This window comes from Bombyx mandarina, chromosome 09 (assembly GCF_030267445.1).
Source record: "Bombyx mandarina strain Sakado chromosome 09, ASM3026744v2".
Classification (NCBI taxonomy): Eukaryota; Metazoa; Arthropoda; class Insecta; order Lepidoptera; family Bombycidae; genus Bombyx; species Bombyx mandarina.
The window spans coordinates 12,071,825-12,088,427 of NC_143216.1; the positions used below are offsets into that span (position 1 = coordinate 12,071,825).

A 16,603-nucleotide genomic window follows, 5' to 3' on the forward strand; every position below is an offset into this window, starting at 1 on the left:
TCGTCGTGGCCTAAAGCATAAAACGCCTGATGTACTCACACCCAGCCATGCAACTATGCTTAAGTTCGAATACCGCAAGCAGTTTCAATTTTTTTTAAATGAAATACGTGCTAAGCCCATATTCTCGAATTACTTCCAATATGAAAGAACAGCATCGTGTAATAAAAATCAAACCTAGACTCTGCATATTTCTGTCGTGAAATAGCCAATCGTTTCGGTTTAATTGGGCAGGCCAGTCCTTATACAATACAGTTGAGACTTCGAGCCAAGAATATCTCAAGGCCGAATTCATTTTGTGATGTCTATTGTCTCCAGTGATTACTTTAAAGTAGGCGAATCGTGAAATCGTGTACGCAATAAAAAGCACGTCTATCTATCAGCCCACAGCCGTCCACTGTTGGACATAGGCCTTTCCCAAGCCTCGCCACAACCATCGGTCCTGCGCTGCTTGCATCAAGTGTTGACTAATAAACAGTGAACTCTCTTCTTTTTCTCCACTTTATCCCACTAGGTGGGGTCGGCACAGCAAATTTTTCTCTTCCATTCTCTTCTATCAGCCGTCATCTCAACACTCACTCCTCTCTCTCATATCGTCATTCACACACTCCATCCATGTTTTCTTCGGTCGACCTCTTCCCCCTCTACCTTGCGCTGCCATTTCATACATCTCCTAGTCACATGCACACTAATAAGCAGTGAACTAAATGTAGTAATTTGATATATAGAATTAAATAGCTTACTTGGTGAGGCTCTAATTCGAACACGTTGAAGATCAGTTTAATTCGATGTCCGGGTGTCGTAGAGAATTGCCAAACGCAATCTTTCCTGGCTGGGTACGCGGCAGGATAATTTGGACTGTAATAACAAAGTTTATGTAGATAGTACCAGTGATTTGGTGATGCCGTGATGATACTCAATATTTTCAACTCAGATATTACGTTAAGACGTTACGATACGATACGTATCGCGATAGCCAGCAGAGTCTATCGAGAAACTTGTTGTTCAGGGTAGGGTCAATGGTAAGAGACCTCGTGGACGAATCCCCATGAGCTGGACTGATCAGGTGGAATACCTTACTGAAACCCCACTTAACGAGTGCGTGCGCCAAGCCTCAGTTCGCAAACTATAGAAAACATCTCAAGGCAACGAGAATTCCACATGACAACGACTGCTCTGCCAAGAGCAACCGACTATGGTGATGATGTTGAGATGACTTGTGGGCTGCCACGCACTATTACGGTAAAATGATAGAAGTTTTTTCAAATTAGTCCCGACTGTCGTTTAAGTAGAAAAGCCAAATTGGATATTATTTTGTAACAAACCTGAATATTGTTAGCTCAGTTTAGGTGGAGATCAGGGTAGCGAAAGTGAAAGTTTAAAAGATATGTATTTCTGGCATCATTTACCGAACTACTTCTCCCTTTTCATTATAAGTACAACCGTGATAAAACAACTTAAGGGTATTTAGGTTGTTTTGTACCGATCGTGTTCTGATTTCCTACTAATTGGCACCACTGCCCCAATTATTACTGGTGGTAGGACGTTTTCTGAGTCCGCACGGGCACCAGCACCCTGCCTATTTCTACCGTGAAGCCCTAATGCGTTTTGGTTTGAAAGGTGAAGCAGCTGTTGTACTGCGAAAACTGAGACCTTAGAACTCATTTCGCGAGGTGGATGACGGCATTTACGTTACAGATGCCTTTAGGCTCTGGCCGTCTTTAGGCGTCCGCCCTTATTAATTCACATTATGCGTACTGAATACCTAAAAATAGTTCCGTGGGGTAATGTAACGTCATGCTTGCATCCGCCTTCCTTGCAGTCGTGCTTGTTCGGGTGTAAAGTGAAGCCGCTGTGACAGGCGCACTCGTATCCTCCCAGCATGTTGTGGCACTCGTGCTGACATCCCCCGTTGTTCTCGGCGCATTCGTCCACGTCTATGTAGTACACTGCCGCGAAACCGGACCGGTGGACCGAGCCGTCTGATGTGAACTAAAAGTAGAATTGATTTAAAGATGGCTAAAGAGAAATCTTAGATGATAAGACACTGATGATGACTGACTCGATGGTGCAGGATTCGCACATCGGGCAAACATTCGTGGGATGAACAGGTTTGTTTGCTCTTCGTCTGGGTGCTTATTATTTATATATTTCAACCTATATTAGTATATTTATCAGTCTCTGGTGTCGATAACAGGGAATCCTAAATTGGGGCCGCATTACCGTGCGTGATATGTTCCCAGTTATAAGTATAAAAAAACACAGCCAACAAATACTATCGTGTTAACTTTACGGTTACGCTCCCACAATTTACCACTAGGACAGGGTTCATCTATACCATCTGGACTGGTAGAGTTAATCCACGTACCATCCGGCTCTCTAATGAAATTCTCACCACTGTAATAATTCCTGAAAACTACGACATTTTCTTCTTGAAATGAGATTTGAAAAAAGCCTTCAGAAGTAGGAAGCGATTCGGCTGTACTGCTAATTTTTATGACACCATGAGGGCCTCTAACAATCAGTTGTTTGCCTTCAAACCTGATTAACTAATGTGAATAGTTTGAGTAGTTAGTACGTAATGGAAATAAAACAGAAATGTTACCTGAACTCTCAAAACCGAGCCATCCGAAGTGACCGGTGGGGGTAAGGCGGTTCCACAAAACGCTCCGTGCCTCCTGAGCACATCAGCTCCTAGCTTCGAATGTACTGTTACACTATCGTATTCACATTCCTGAAAGAAAACAATGATATTGACACTGTCGGTGATTATTAAATTCACCAAGGATTATTCGGGACTATGCAATATTTCTACAAAATATTATGATCCAGCGTTAGGTATTTCCCTTAAAATAGCTATATAAGAAACTGATCGAGAATTGTAAGACTCAAGGATCCAGTTGACAAGACTTTTATTAAACCTAGAGCTACCTGTTGATACATATGGTTCCCTTCTAGGTCGAAATGTGTGAAGTTCAGCGTAATGCGATGCTGAGGCGGCGCCACGATCTCCCAGAGGCAGTTCTTCAACGGAGGATACAGTTCAGGGAAGGAAGGTGATGTGATCGTACCGTTGGGGCCGTAGAGCGCTCCTCCGCATGCGTCTATCAGATAATGAGCACATATATCATACTGTAACAGAAGAAGACCAGTTCTTCTTTGTCTAACCTATAAGCAGGGTGGTATACAAAGTATTTACTGATGGTAGGACGTCTTGTGAGTCCGCACTGGTAGGTACCACCACCCTGCCTATTTCTGCCGTGAAGCAATAATGCGTTTCGGTTTGAAGGGTGGGGTAGCCGTTGTAACTAAACTTGAGACCTTAGAACTTATATCTAAAGGTTGGTGGCGCATTTAAGTTGTGGATGTCTATAGGCTCCGGTAACCGCTTAACATCAAGTGAGCTGTGAGCTCGTCCACACATCTCAGCAATAAAAATAAAAAAACTGCTGAAGACTACAAACTTTGTTAAATTCTTTTTAAGTCATAAACTTTGAGAAACAGCTAAGGTTTCATTTCTTAATTAGATTGCTTAATAAACTCTTCAATTAATATGGCATTTTAAATTGGAATCAGTATTTACTCTTTGGCATCGTAATGCTCTAGAGCTTTCTTTTCATAATGGCCTTGAAATAAATAGATTAGGAACAAATTACAATCTTTGTTTTAGTTTGCCTATAGTTAGCAATATTGTGTACAGGTGTGGTTGAGTCAAACTCCACTGTCAATGGACAGCAGCAATATTTTTATTTTTTATTGCCCTTTTAGGCGGTCGAGCATACGGCTCTCCTGATGGTGAGTGTTTTTTTTTATTGCTTAGATGGGTGGACGAGCTCACAGCCCAACTGGTGTTAAGTGGTTACTGGAGCCCATAGACATCCACAACGTAAATGCGCCACGCACCTTGAGATATAAGTTCTAAAGTCTCAGTATAGTTACAACGGCTGCCCCACCCTTCAAACCGAAACGCATTACTGCTTCACGGCAGAAATAGGGAGGGAGGTAGTACCTACCCGTGCGGACTCACAAGAGGTCCTACCACTAGTAAAAACTGTCGCCCATGGACTTCAGCAATACCAAGAGCAGAGCCAAGCCGCTGCCTACCGTTAACTATTCTCCTTAAGCCTCGTTTGAAGAAGGACAAGTCATAGCGCTCGGGAAACACCTAAGTGTTCTTTTTTTTTAAAATCTAACATACTTTCACATTTCTTTCCATCCGAATGGAGTTCATATCCGATGTCGCACGCGCACTCGTATCCGCCGAGGGTGTTCACGCAGGAGTGACTGCAGCCATGATCGATGGAAGCGCATTCATCGAATTCCTTCATGAATGTGGCCGAGAAACCGGCTTTCTGGACTGTGCTGTCTGACTCGAAAATCACCAGAAGCTTGTTCGACGTGGACCTTGAATACAGATATATCTCTTATTGTTCAAACAGCGGCATTGTTTTTGTTATGTTGCTAGATTTGCTAGCACCGGGCGTCTTACCTCATACCCTTTTTTTCCTACCTATGCTGATAGCCTTGAGAGGCTATTTCAGCGTAGCCTTAACTAGTAGATGAGCTCACGGGGCTGAAATTTGACGACGTTGCTAACACGAACCCTAGCAAGAGCCGTGCTTCGCAGAATCTACCACCAGATCGGAAACGTGACCCACTGAGAAGATCCGGCGAGAAACTCAGTGGGCTGTGTCTGTGGGTTAATTTACTCGTCGAGCTCTTCGTCGCAAGCGACGGGTTTGACTTGAACGATGACCGGTGCTTGAGGTACCTAAAAGCACCGTTAGTGGATCGGGAGGATCCGAAATGACGTGGGCGTTTGGGCGTGCTTTCCATTCTGACCTCATACTCATTCACACCTCAAAGATTTCATTATTACTCGAGTAATAATATATAATACTCTACATAATATTCGATTAATACTAGAAAGAAAAACATCTAAGCTGGAATTCTATCGTATAGGTATTCATAATTCTAAACTAGACTAATTACAGGGATAAAGTAATGAAATAAAAACGCGTGTGAAGGATGGAAAACATTAAGTAAGAATACTTGCATTTTGGTTGGAAATTCTAAAAAAAAATAGATTCTCAGGGTATTTAACAATTAGGGAATTAATCTGCTCAGCCCTTTTTTATTACGATTATGAGCTAGACCTCGTGTCTGTCAGTTGAATTCTGGTGACTGTAAGATCAGAAGCGTAATGAGAAGAGGCTGTACTACAAAGTTGTCTATTGGACCACCAAAAACACAATTACGGGAAAACAATTAGATTTGTAATATTAGACGAGGCTTACCTTATATCGGGAGGTATCTTATGTCCACAGAACATGCCGATAAGTGGACTGTCCATTGAATCGCCGTCTCTAACCTTGACTTTGTCGTAGGAACATGTATCGTGGTTTTCCACTTCGAATGAATGGAACCTCAAAGCAACTTGGTAGTCCTGGAATTGGAAAAGAATTTAAATTTCTTCTAAATATGAATATTTTACTACTGGACACCATGGATTATGTAAATGCAACCTATCTTGAGACACGGGATGTATCTCTCGGTTGTCGAGCTTAACAGCTGTTTCTGCTTGGAAGCATGAAGGTATGACTGCCTCTCGACAGAAATAGGCAGGGTAGTGGTGCATACCGATGCGGGCTCACAAGATACCTTATCACCAATATGTCTAGACACGAACACAGCGGTGTCTTTAGGCCACGACGACTTGTAATACACACATGGAAGCTCCCAATCGCTACCTATCGCCAGTAATGTTTCTTTTTTTTCTTTTTTTTATTGCTTAGATGGGTGGACGAGCTCACAGCCCACCTGGTGTTAAGTGGTTACTGGAGCCGATAGACATCTACAACGTAAATGTGCCACCAGAGTGCGCCACCCACCTTGAGATATAAGTTCTAAGGTCTCAGTATAGTTACAACGGCTGCCCCACCCTTCAAATCGAAACGCATTACTGCTTCACGGCGGAAATAGGCAGGGCGGTGGTACCTACCCGTGCGGGATCATAAGAGGTCCTACCACGAGTAACAAAATTTTCTTAGTTTCTTAATAATATTCACTGACATAAAAGTAATGTTCTTTAAAATTGATCCGTGTCTTATGTACCACAGTTTCTTGGAAAGAACCATCGGATCATTGCTCACGTACCTGTGGTACTGATAGTTTCCAGATACATAGTTTGTTAGGCTGGTAATCGTCAGGATAGTTCGGCGATTCGAGGTGTCCGTTCGAATCCACTTCTATATCGCCTCCGCAAACAGCTATCAAAAATCAAAACTGAAGATTAGATAATATGAAAAATTAAATTAATAAAAAAAGTGTGTGTGTGTGTGCAAGTCACACACGGTAGAAGTGAAACTTATAAAATATAAAAATAATCGCAAGTAGACATGTGTAAGTACTATGTGTCATGCAGTACGCGTAATATAGCGCGACCGCGTACTGTAGCAGTACCTATTACCCGGCAAAATTTACCATGTCACGTAACGCTAATCATGACGTTCATATCCACAGAACGTGTTATTTAAAGGTCGGTTCCACAGATCACTATGATCTGTGGTCGGTTCATATCTAGAGGTCTGTTGTCCGTTGCGTTCTGTTCTAAGTGCTGCACTATTGTATATGTTCGGGTGTTAAAAAAATGTCGCAATTATGTACTATTTGAGTCGTCTAATATCAAAGGTGGCAATCTGTACATTTGGACAAAATTTTTTTATTGATATGTCAATACAGATTTATTTGAATATAATCGTCTCCTTCAAAGAATACGGTTCAAAACCTGATTTAAATAAAGGTTAATAGTTAACCTGTTATTTATCTAAGATGTCGTTCCGAAGAGTTTTGTGACTGCCAATGGAATACAAAGTCAATAATTCGTTTTTCTGATTTACCAATCATTGTCCAAAAGTCAGATTGCCGCCTTTGATAATAGTCGACTCATTTATAAGTTGGAACTAAAAATGTAAATATTAATTAATTTTATTTATACATTTAATAAAATATTAAGTAAACTTGTATAGAGTTTACTTGGTAATAATAATAGGTCTATAATTTATGACACCCGAACATTCAGTACAATAAAACATACCAGGCTATACAAATTAAGCAATACAGGCATATTTCTGACAGGTCATGATTAGGGTACTTAGTACTGTTCTAATGCCATATTACGCGGCCCGGAATGTCATGCCATATGGCATTACTTCATAGAGTACTGTTTAGCGCATATCTAATCGCAAGGGTCAACCACCCCGCAGTGCAATGGAGCAGCCGCACCCCGGGGGAACCGCCTGCATGATCGCGGTATCCCGACGCTAGGTAGGTATGATTTAGCAAGAGAAATACGAGAACGTCTATCAACTGTGTAACATCTCGTGACCGCGATTCAGGAATTGTTGAATTTACGTGCAGTGACATTTGTTGCTAAAAAACTAAATAGAAATAAAATAAACATGGCGCGTAACGCAAGAAATTAAGATGGCGCGTAACCGAAAAACGTTACATACGTTTTTTCCTCCCTATCATCGAAAACAAAATATGACTAATCCATAATTTTTGCAGTCGAAAATAGATCACTCTCCTGTCATTGCCAAATGCCATGAACGACTGTAACCACTTGCAAGGTCGTCTGCATTCTCGGTGGCAACAATTACAAGAAAAAAACAATCAAACTTATACATTTTCTAACATCTTTCATTGAATAGCAGCATTAATGCATTGTTTTATATTTTAATGTTACCTCTGGACTTGTTTACATTTTAATGTATAATTGCCGCTCCGATGTCATATAACAGTATTATAGATAGTGACCAAAGATACAAATATCAACTTTATAAATGATATTGATGCATTGACTATGTAGTCATGTTAAAGTTTTATCGTCTAAGACCAGAAAAAAACCCATTCTTAACTCAAATGCAATGATATATCATTTTAAATAATAGTAAGTTATCTTCACATAGGTTTCTGCGCATTATAAGTATATAATCGCTTATATTAATAAGGTATTCGTCTTAAATCTCCACGGAGTCGTACCTTCGTAGAACGCTCGGAATCCTCTATGCGGTTTAAGCCTCAAACCCGGTTGGTAGACCACAGTGAGTCTTGATCCAGTAGACCTCATCATAGGACCCTTTCCAGACCCGCATAACCTGCCCAAAACTGGAGCGTCGGGCATATAGCCGTCTCGTATTTCGACCCACTCCGAACGGCAGTCTTCAGACTTGTGAATGTCAATTTCTGCGAAAGAATTTAAGTTTTATTAAATTTTCGACTCCATGATCTAAGCCCAGATCTTTTTGTGTATCTTGAAAATATACTGGTGGTAGGACCTCTTGTGAGCAGGCGCAGGTAGTTACAACCACCCTGCCTATTTCTGCCGTGAAGCAGTAATGCGTTTCGGTTTGAAGGGCGGGGTAGCCGTTGTAACTATACTGAGACCCTAGAACTGATATTTCTAGGTCGATGGCGCATTTACGTCGTAGATGTCTATGGGCTCCAGTAACCACTTAACACCAGGTGGACTATGAGCTCGTCCACCCATATAAGCAATAAAAAGAAATTGAAAAAAAATGAGACAAGAACAGATATACTTATAATGAAGAAATCGAATGTCTATTAAAGAAAAATACTGATATTTATTGTGAATTGAAGGTCGTGCTACAGGGATATAAAGGATCAACGACCAGTGTACTCGTATAGGATGATATGAAAATAACGGTGTCAAAATCCCGCAAACAAACACCAAATAGTTTCCAACGAAATATGTACATATTACGTACGACATTATTTCAACTGCGAAGTATTAAAATTGTGTAATAAAAATCTTAAAAAGAGCTTAAATACTGGGATTGTTATTCCATCCTAGTACTGGCATTTTGAAGCAATAAGCCCTTCCAGTTAATTGGGTGGGGCGGCCATTACATATTAAATTTGGGCAACCAAAGTATAGGTACTCTTACTCTCTTACTCAAAATATGCTTATTGCTCTAAGGCCTAAGGTCTCAGTATAGTTACAACGGCTGCCCCATCCTTCAAACCGAAACGCGTTACTGCTTCACGAAAATAGGCACGGTAGTGGTACAAGAGGTCCTACCACCAGTAATTACGCAAATTATAATTTTGTGGGTTTAATTTTTATTACACGATGTTATCCTTCACCGTGTAAGTCAATCGTGAACATTTGTTAAGTACGTATTTCATTAGAAAAATTGGTACCTGCCTGGGGAATTGAACACCGGTGCATCCCTCGACACGATTGCACCGGACGTCTTATCCTTTAGGCCACGACGACTTTACAATTATCAACACAAATTTCTAAAAAGCGTTCTTATTCTACAAAATTACTTCCTTCTGAATTGTTCCTAACCTATTGCATAAGGTATAGTGATTCTACGCAAAAATCGAATGTGTCAACTTTTATAATAATATTTTTTTATATATTATTTATAAGTTAACAATTCTTAATAATTGTTTTAACAGTAAAATCAGTAGCAAAAGTCGCGAACCGCAATCGTAAAACAAATTCGTTGCGAATAGAACAAATTTACGATCACTAATAGGAAACTAACAAACGTTGAGCTGTCCAAGCTGCTCCTCGTAGTTCAACGACTGCTAGAATTTGAGAAATTTCAAGGGGTCTGAGTTAAATGGAAGAGCAACGAAGATTTCCTAATAGCTGCTAACGGTGGCGAATCGAAGCGGAAACATCACGCCAAGGTGTATTTTCGCTGATGTAATATTGAAATAGAACACAATGTTTTACCACTAAAGCGTTACTGTACCATCATCTGACGGGACATACGTTCATCCAATTACTCTGTTAAATTCTGTAACTAAGATCTCATATCTAAAGAGGCATTCCCAATGATCATATTCAATTATTAGCCTTTGGAAACCGCTCAGAGTCATTTGAAAAAAAAACGTAGCCTCTAAGCCATATACACCAAAATATTCCTCATGGAGCAATTGCGTATCTTCTGCATGAAGCTTACCGCAAATATCTAAATGTTCCTCATGAAGCAATTGCGTATCTTCTGCATGAACCCTACCACGCTAAATTATCAAAACGTTCCTCGTGATCAATTGCGTATCTTCTACATGAACCTTACCACGCTAAATATCAAAATGTTCCTCGTGAAGCAATTGCGTATCTTCTGCATGAACCTTACCACACTAAAATATCGAAATGTTCCTCGTGAAGCAATTGCGTATCTTCTGCATGAACCTTACCTCACTAAAACATCCGGGATTAAAAGGGCGGTGGAAACAATAGTGGCATGACAAAAGACAGTGTGGATGCCGTAGATACAATGCACCCGGCCAACACAGGACCAGATCCATGTAACAATAAATCACTCGCGCCCCTTTGTTCAGATCCTTGTCATTGTAACAACTATTATCAATTCGTTTGCTCAACGAAGATTTACGACGACTTATGTATCTACGTTCAGCATTCGAAATATACAAATTAGCTTAGAAACGTTTGAATTTCAAAGGTCCTATAAACTAGGTCTTTGCTCCAATATTCGTGTGCCATGAAGGTAATAAAAAAGTTCAAACAACAAATTTTTGCTGTTGTTTGAATACGCTTGTATACCCCACCTAGTGGTGTTTAGGGGAATCATAAACATAACATCTTAATCAGTGTGCATGACACTGAACTCCTTCTAAAGAGCTGGACCGATTTGAATGTTTTTTTTTTGTATGCGCTTAGTCATGGCGCTGCAGTCGATATTTAGGTTATTTATCTATACTGCAACTAAACGACTGGATCGACTTAAATGAATTTTTGTACATGCGTTCATTCATTCATTTCATTCATTTTGTGTATGCCGGACAACGTGTGTCAGGTCCGCTAGTTTTATATATAATCGTTTCTAGTGTAGCAACACATTAACATAAGGCAACACTAATCGTTGAAGTTGTATAAAATTTCTGGCCACACTTAGCACGTGTCTTGTGTTGTGTACCAAGAGAAATAAAAGGCCTTCTTTCTAACGGCCGTTTTCAATAACGTATCTGAGTTTTCGGATAGATAGCTATCTCCGAATATCAGCAAGAGCGTATCTATCCTTAGTTTGCGTTTCACAATCACGGATAAGTGCTATCTCTCTTTAACCAACAGTAGATAGCTTCTTCCCTCCGATTTATCCGAGCCTCTTGATACGTTTCGTTCTACTACAAATACGAAACAACATCAGGATCAAGACTTATTTTATTTTATTCTAAATTATAACTATAATTTAACCAGCATATTGTAGACTATCATAAACACATTTGTTTATAACAAAAAGTAATAAAAACATATGTAGATTTTTTTAAATTGGACGTATTGCTATTTTTATCCTAGTCGAAATTATGAAACGAAACGTTTTGACAGTCCGTTTGCCAATAAGCAGTGATCAGTTTCATTTGTTTGTTTTTCTATTTTTTACCTACTATATTAGATGATGACTTACCTCCAAAACGCTTTAAAACTTTCGTTTATAATTCTAAGTGTGTTTATAATTAAAGAGCTACAGTGAAATAAAATGAATTCTGTAAGTATCTATGAACTACATTGATAATAATAATTTTACTTTGAAAACTTTGAGTTCAAGTTTAGAAAATATATCTTTTTCAGTCAAGAAAGGCAGCAGCCATGACAAAAGATGAGACGATGATTCTAGCAGAACTTGTGGCGGCGAAAAAACATTTCAATAATAAGGCAACAAATGCCACAAACAATAATATGAAGGAGCAGGCTTGGCAAACCCTTGTAAATGATTTTAATTCGTCGATTCGTCGTTTCCCACGAACTCCATCGCAGCTTCGACTAAAATGGGAAAACTTAAAGAACGCTACGGCAACATAAGAAACAACCTTGGTAAGGTTAGTATAATTAGTTGATTGTTTGTCTCTAATAACACATTGATAAACATGATTTTTTCTTCAGGTTGCCGTAGTATTTGAAATAATTATGCTCTTTGTTACAGGCTGGAGGTGGTAAGGATTGCAGATGAAATTTTGGATAAAGCATGCACATTGTTGTAGGTCACATATAATATTTTTAACACTTTTACAGCCAAGCGGAAACAAGATGGAAGAAAAGAAATGCAAGGCTAGCATAGGGACAATGCATTAGCAGAATATCTAATAGCAAAAAAGAGACTTGACTTGGAAAATAAAGAAAAGGAGATTGTTGTAGCAAAAGTTAAGTTATATTTAGATAATTTAAAAAATTAAAAATTACTTAAAAGGAATATTAAATTTCATAAATTAAGTAGGCAATAATAATTTTATGTTAGATAGTTTTTTAAGTATATGTACAAATTCTAAATTAAATATCTTGCATGTACTAACTACCATGTAATTATCATTTTGGAAAATAAAAAATAGTCAAATTATCTTTGGAGTTTATTTTATAAATTATCTTTGGAAGCAATTATTTATAAGTACATAGTTGTATTTCAGATGTAAGTTTTGAAAAATTGTTACGAACAATTATATTATTTTCCTGTAATGTATCTGCGACTGAAATTTCTGATTCTAATTCTTCTAAATTCATACTTCTGACGATATTATGCAGCATGGCAGCTATAATAACAGCTTGCATATTTTCTAGTTTTAATCTACTTTTCAATGATATACAGGGAGTCTTCTTTTACAAACACCAATGCATCTGAAAATTATACATTATTCGCTTAAATTATTTTACAATACAGTATAACAAGCTCTTAACTAAAAAAAACAGATTACCTCTCTATAGTATTTCTTGTTTTAATATGTGATTCATTTTAAATCGTTCCGATTGAGTATGTGGGTTAATTAATCACGTTAAAAGATAGGGTTGTGGGGATAGCCTCTATCGGCAAGCAAATAGCAATTTCCAAGTCCACCTTGTTATCAATGTTCTCTTGATATGTAGATAATTTATTATAATAGTGTCATATTAAATTCATATAAACACCTAAATATATAATATAAATAAATAAAAATATAATAATAATAATATAAATAAGGTAATATAAATAAGAAATACCTTTTCAATCGGAATGGTTAATTATAGTTGTATCATGAGTAGACCCAGGCCATCAAGCAACAACATTTTGAAACATCAATGATGCATTGCACACAAATTACACATTCAAAATACTCTTTTTCTATTTCTAAATTCCTCTCCTATATTTGAATCTGTAACACAAATATAAAATGTAGAGGTATCAGTGTGTAATAAGAATGAAGGTAAATAGCCTACCAGGTTATTGTATTAGTATATGAATGTCATTTAGGGCACCATGGGAATCCAGCAGTATTATAGAATTCCTGTTGAGTGTGATTTTGTAACACAACAAAAATTAGGTATAATTTTGCTATTGCTATAAACAAATATAAGTTGTAATAACAAGTACTTTTATGGTTAAAATTTATCTTACCTTTTTGACGTTACACTCAAATATGGTCTCATTAAATTAATCAATTCATTCACAACACCTTTGCTCAGAAATCTATAGTCAAATTCGTAATTATTGATCTTCGTCATGTAATTCAGACGATCTTTATTTTCCTAACCATATGATATCGGCCTCACTATCACTATCTGCATCACAATCCATTATCATTTGAAATAATTCCATATCACTATCATCACTGCTACAATATGCCAATATGAAGAGAAACAATTATTAAATTATAGCGATTTACTTTCGAAAGATAAACATGTAACCGGCCGATTTTGACAGATAAGCGAATGCCCATACTAGAGATAGCGCCGCCTACCGGAGAGTTACTTAAAACTCATATTGAAACGGAAGTAAGCACGATTTGTATGAGCGTTCTATCTTTAGCAGGCTATCCGTCCTCCCGACGATGGATAGATAAATCCGATAGGAACTGCTGCCCGTCGATAGGTTATTGGAACGTAAGTAAGGACAAAAATATAGATTTGTCTATCTTTAGTAACCGAAACTAGGGATAGATAGGTTATTGAAAACGGCCGTTAATCATGTTGCATTAAAGCCAGCCAGCCAACCCAATCCAACCCAACACAAAATACAGTTCACTACCCGAAACAGTGGTAGGTGGTCATCATTGCTCATGCATATCAGTAATACTAGGGGCACAGTCGAGCTGCTATTGTAAGTTCGCACGGGTAGCAACTAACGTGACACTGCCTGCCTATTACCTAGTTGTGCCGCGATGTTTTCGTGGGTTTTGTTCTGGTTCGAAAGGTTGAGACAGTTGTTTACTATACAATTATTACTTAGACCTCATGTCGAAATATAGTGGTAGCGTCTATGATTTCCTATGAGATCGATATATGAAAAAATAATAAAAAACGAGAATACATTCTGTGTCTTCATTAGAACATTAAAGATCGTGGTTTTGAAATTAAGTTTACCTAGACTACCTATATACCTATCTCGCCTTTATGATTAGGTACCTACCTAAATATTATATATAAATGACATTAAAAACAAAACTTAATATGTATAAATAAATATGAGGATTTCTTAATAATTTGAGAAAAAATAATGTTTGTATATGACAAAAAAAAAAATCCCGAAATGTACTTGAAAGATACCCTAAAAATATATTTAACGTGGTACCTAGTTCAAACAAGTCAGTGCGGTGGTGAGGGCTTTTGGAAAGATTTATGGGCGGCACTGACTGGCCGTACGGTGGCACTTAAAATAAATGCTAGCTATAAATTCATTAATTCGCCCGAATCCATTTGTATTCGCACTCAAACAAAGAATCGCTCCTTTGAAAGTGAGGAAATTGTTACTTAAGGTAATTCTTAATATCTTATATAATGTGTTGCAGATGTGGCAATGTTATGATACCAAGTCTGGTAGCTCGTGATCTTATTGTTGTTACTAATGAAGAATAGATCAATGACGGGACGTCCTATCGGTACTGCGTTTTTTGGACGACTGGTTGGTTGGTTATATAAGTTAGGGCTTACAATATCGTTTCGAACCTCTGGGTCTGCGGAGGGACTTCGCTTCCCTCTGTATTTTGTACCGTATGTTCCATGGCGAGTGCTCTGAGGAATTTTTTGAGATGATTCCCTCATCTCCTTTTTATTATCGCACCTCCCGCCATCGGAGCAGAGTTTGTCCATATTATCTGGAACCTCTGTGTTCCTTGACAGTGCGTTTCCAGAGGTCTTTTTTGCCACGTACCATCAGGCTATGGAATGAGCTCCCCTCCACGGTGTTTCCCGAGCGCTATGATATGTCCTTCTTCAAAAGAGGCTTGTGGAGAGTATTAAGCGATAGGCAGCGGCTTGGCTCTGCCCCTGGCATTGCTGAAGTCCATGGATGACGGTAACCACTCACTATTAAGTGGGCTGTATGCTCGTCTGCCTACAAGGGCAATAAAAAAAAATGCTCCGTATAACTATTCGGTTTAAGGGACATTTCGCAACTTTACAGGCGAGCCATTTTAAGTTTAAAATGTTGAAAAAATATCATAAAAAACTAACTTCTTCAGCTATTTGCATTGAGTAAACATAATTGAAATCGAATTAAAAACATCGTATTGTTGATGCTAATACCTCATTTCCATTATTATTCTCTAATTAGTTTTACTCGGCATTTAATTAATGATTTAGATTGCTTATAAATTTTATTATCTCTTTGGTAAGTTCGATGTCACATCTGCCAGGCATGCCGTGACGGCTAACTTCCTTTTGTGTTAAATATGATTTGCTGATAAGCAAGTTCGTTTTGTTAAAATATCGGTAAGAAACATAAGTAATATCCTGCTTATTCCTTTAAACCCTTAAGGAACGTTTAATGTAAATACCATTTAATTTCGTCTCTTTATGTTTGCGATATTTACATTATGAAGTCTACATCTATACCGTGTAAGCACTTAACACTCTGTAGGCTGTAACTTCGTCTCTTCATTAGAAGCAACCAAAAATGTGTCAATTACGTTGGATTTTTTTACTGGTGGTAGAATCTCTGTGAGTCCGCGCGGGTGGGTACCACCACCCTGCCTATTTCTGCCGTGAAGCAGTAATTCGTTTCAGTTTGAAGGGTGGGGCAGCCGTTTAAACTATACTTGAGACCTTAGAACTTATATCTCAAGGTGGGTGGCGCATTTACGTTGTGGATGTCTATGGGCTCCAGTAACCACTTAACACCAGGTGGGTTGTGAGCTCGTCCACCCATCTAAGCAATAAAAAAAAAATGTCTGTTTGTATGTAAATTTTATTATTCATTTGTTTGTTATGAAACAAAAACTATTTTTTTTTATTTTAACTCACGCTGTTTCCCGTGTTTGTATAATGACAAATGCTTCTTATTTGGTTTAATTGTGCGTTTTAATTTTATTTTACGAATTTCATAGATTCGTAGTTTTCGTGGCCACACCACGATAATGATGAATTCCTATACGAATACTAGGACCTCTAGACAAGGCAATGTTAATGCTTCACTCATCTCCATGCTTGTAACTATACTTGAGACCTTAGAACTTATATCGCAAGGTGGGTGGCGCATTTGCGTTGTAGATGTCCATGGGCTCCAGTAACCACTTAACACCAGGTGAGCTGTGAGCTCGTCCTCCCATCTAAGCAATAAAAAAATCGAGCTTCTGTTGACTG

The 16,603-nt window shown here is 38.3% G+C and overlaps 1 protein-coding gene and 2 long non-coding RNA genes across 4 annotated transcripts in view; 1 reads left to right on the forward strand and 2 right to left on the reverse strand.

The window, feature by feature from the left end:
* The window catches only part of tok (tolloid-like protein 1 tolkin), a 128,370-nt gene that overhangs the window by 4,292 nt on the left and 107,475 nt on the right, over nt 1-16,603 (reverse strand). The window contains exons 10-17 of the mRNA XM_028177309.2: nt 8,041-8,244; nt 6,154-6,266; nt 5,295-5,443; nt 4,196-4,401; nt 2,929-3,101; nt 2,603-2,731; nt 1,763-1,989; nt 741-855 (exon numbers count right to left, since the gene is read on the reverse strand). Coding sequence (XP_028033110.2) covers nt 741-855; nt 1,763-1,989; nt 2,603-2,731; nt 2,929-3,101; nt 4,196-4,401; nt 5,295-5,443; nt 6,154-6,266; nt 8,041-8,244 — 1,316 coding nt within the window. The remainder of the gene's footprint in view (nt 1-740; nt 856-1,762; nt 1,990-2,602; nt 2,732-2,928; nt 3,102-4,195; nt 4,402-5,294; nt 5,444-6,153; nt 6,267-8,040; nt 8,245-16,603) is intronic.
* LOC149502359 (uncharacterized) lies at nt 11,001-12,392 on the forward strand. The gene is made up of 2 exons (XR_016323570.1): nt 11,001-11,877; nt 11,982-12,392. It is a non-coding gene; the product is annotated as an uncharacterized LOC149502359 (long non-coding RNA).
* LOC149502360 (uncharacterized) lies at nt 12,390-14,004 on the reverse strand. 2 transcript variants are annotated; one of them, XR_016323569.1, is made up of 3 exons: nt 13,422-14,004; nt 13,028-13,179; nt 12,390-12,667 (listed from the first exon to the last, which is right to left on the reverse strand). It is a non-coding gene; the product is annotated as an uncharacterized LOC149502360 (long non-coding RNA). The 2 variants fall into 2 exon arrangements; XR_016323568.1 differs by lacking the exon at nt 13,422-14,004 and having other exon boundaries at nt 13,028-13,415.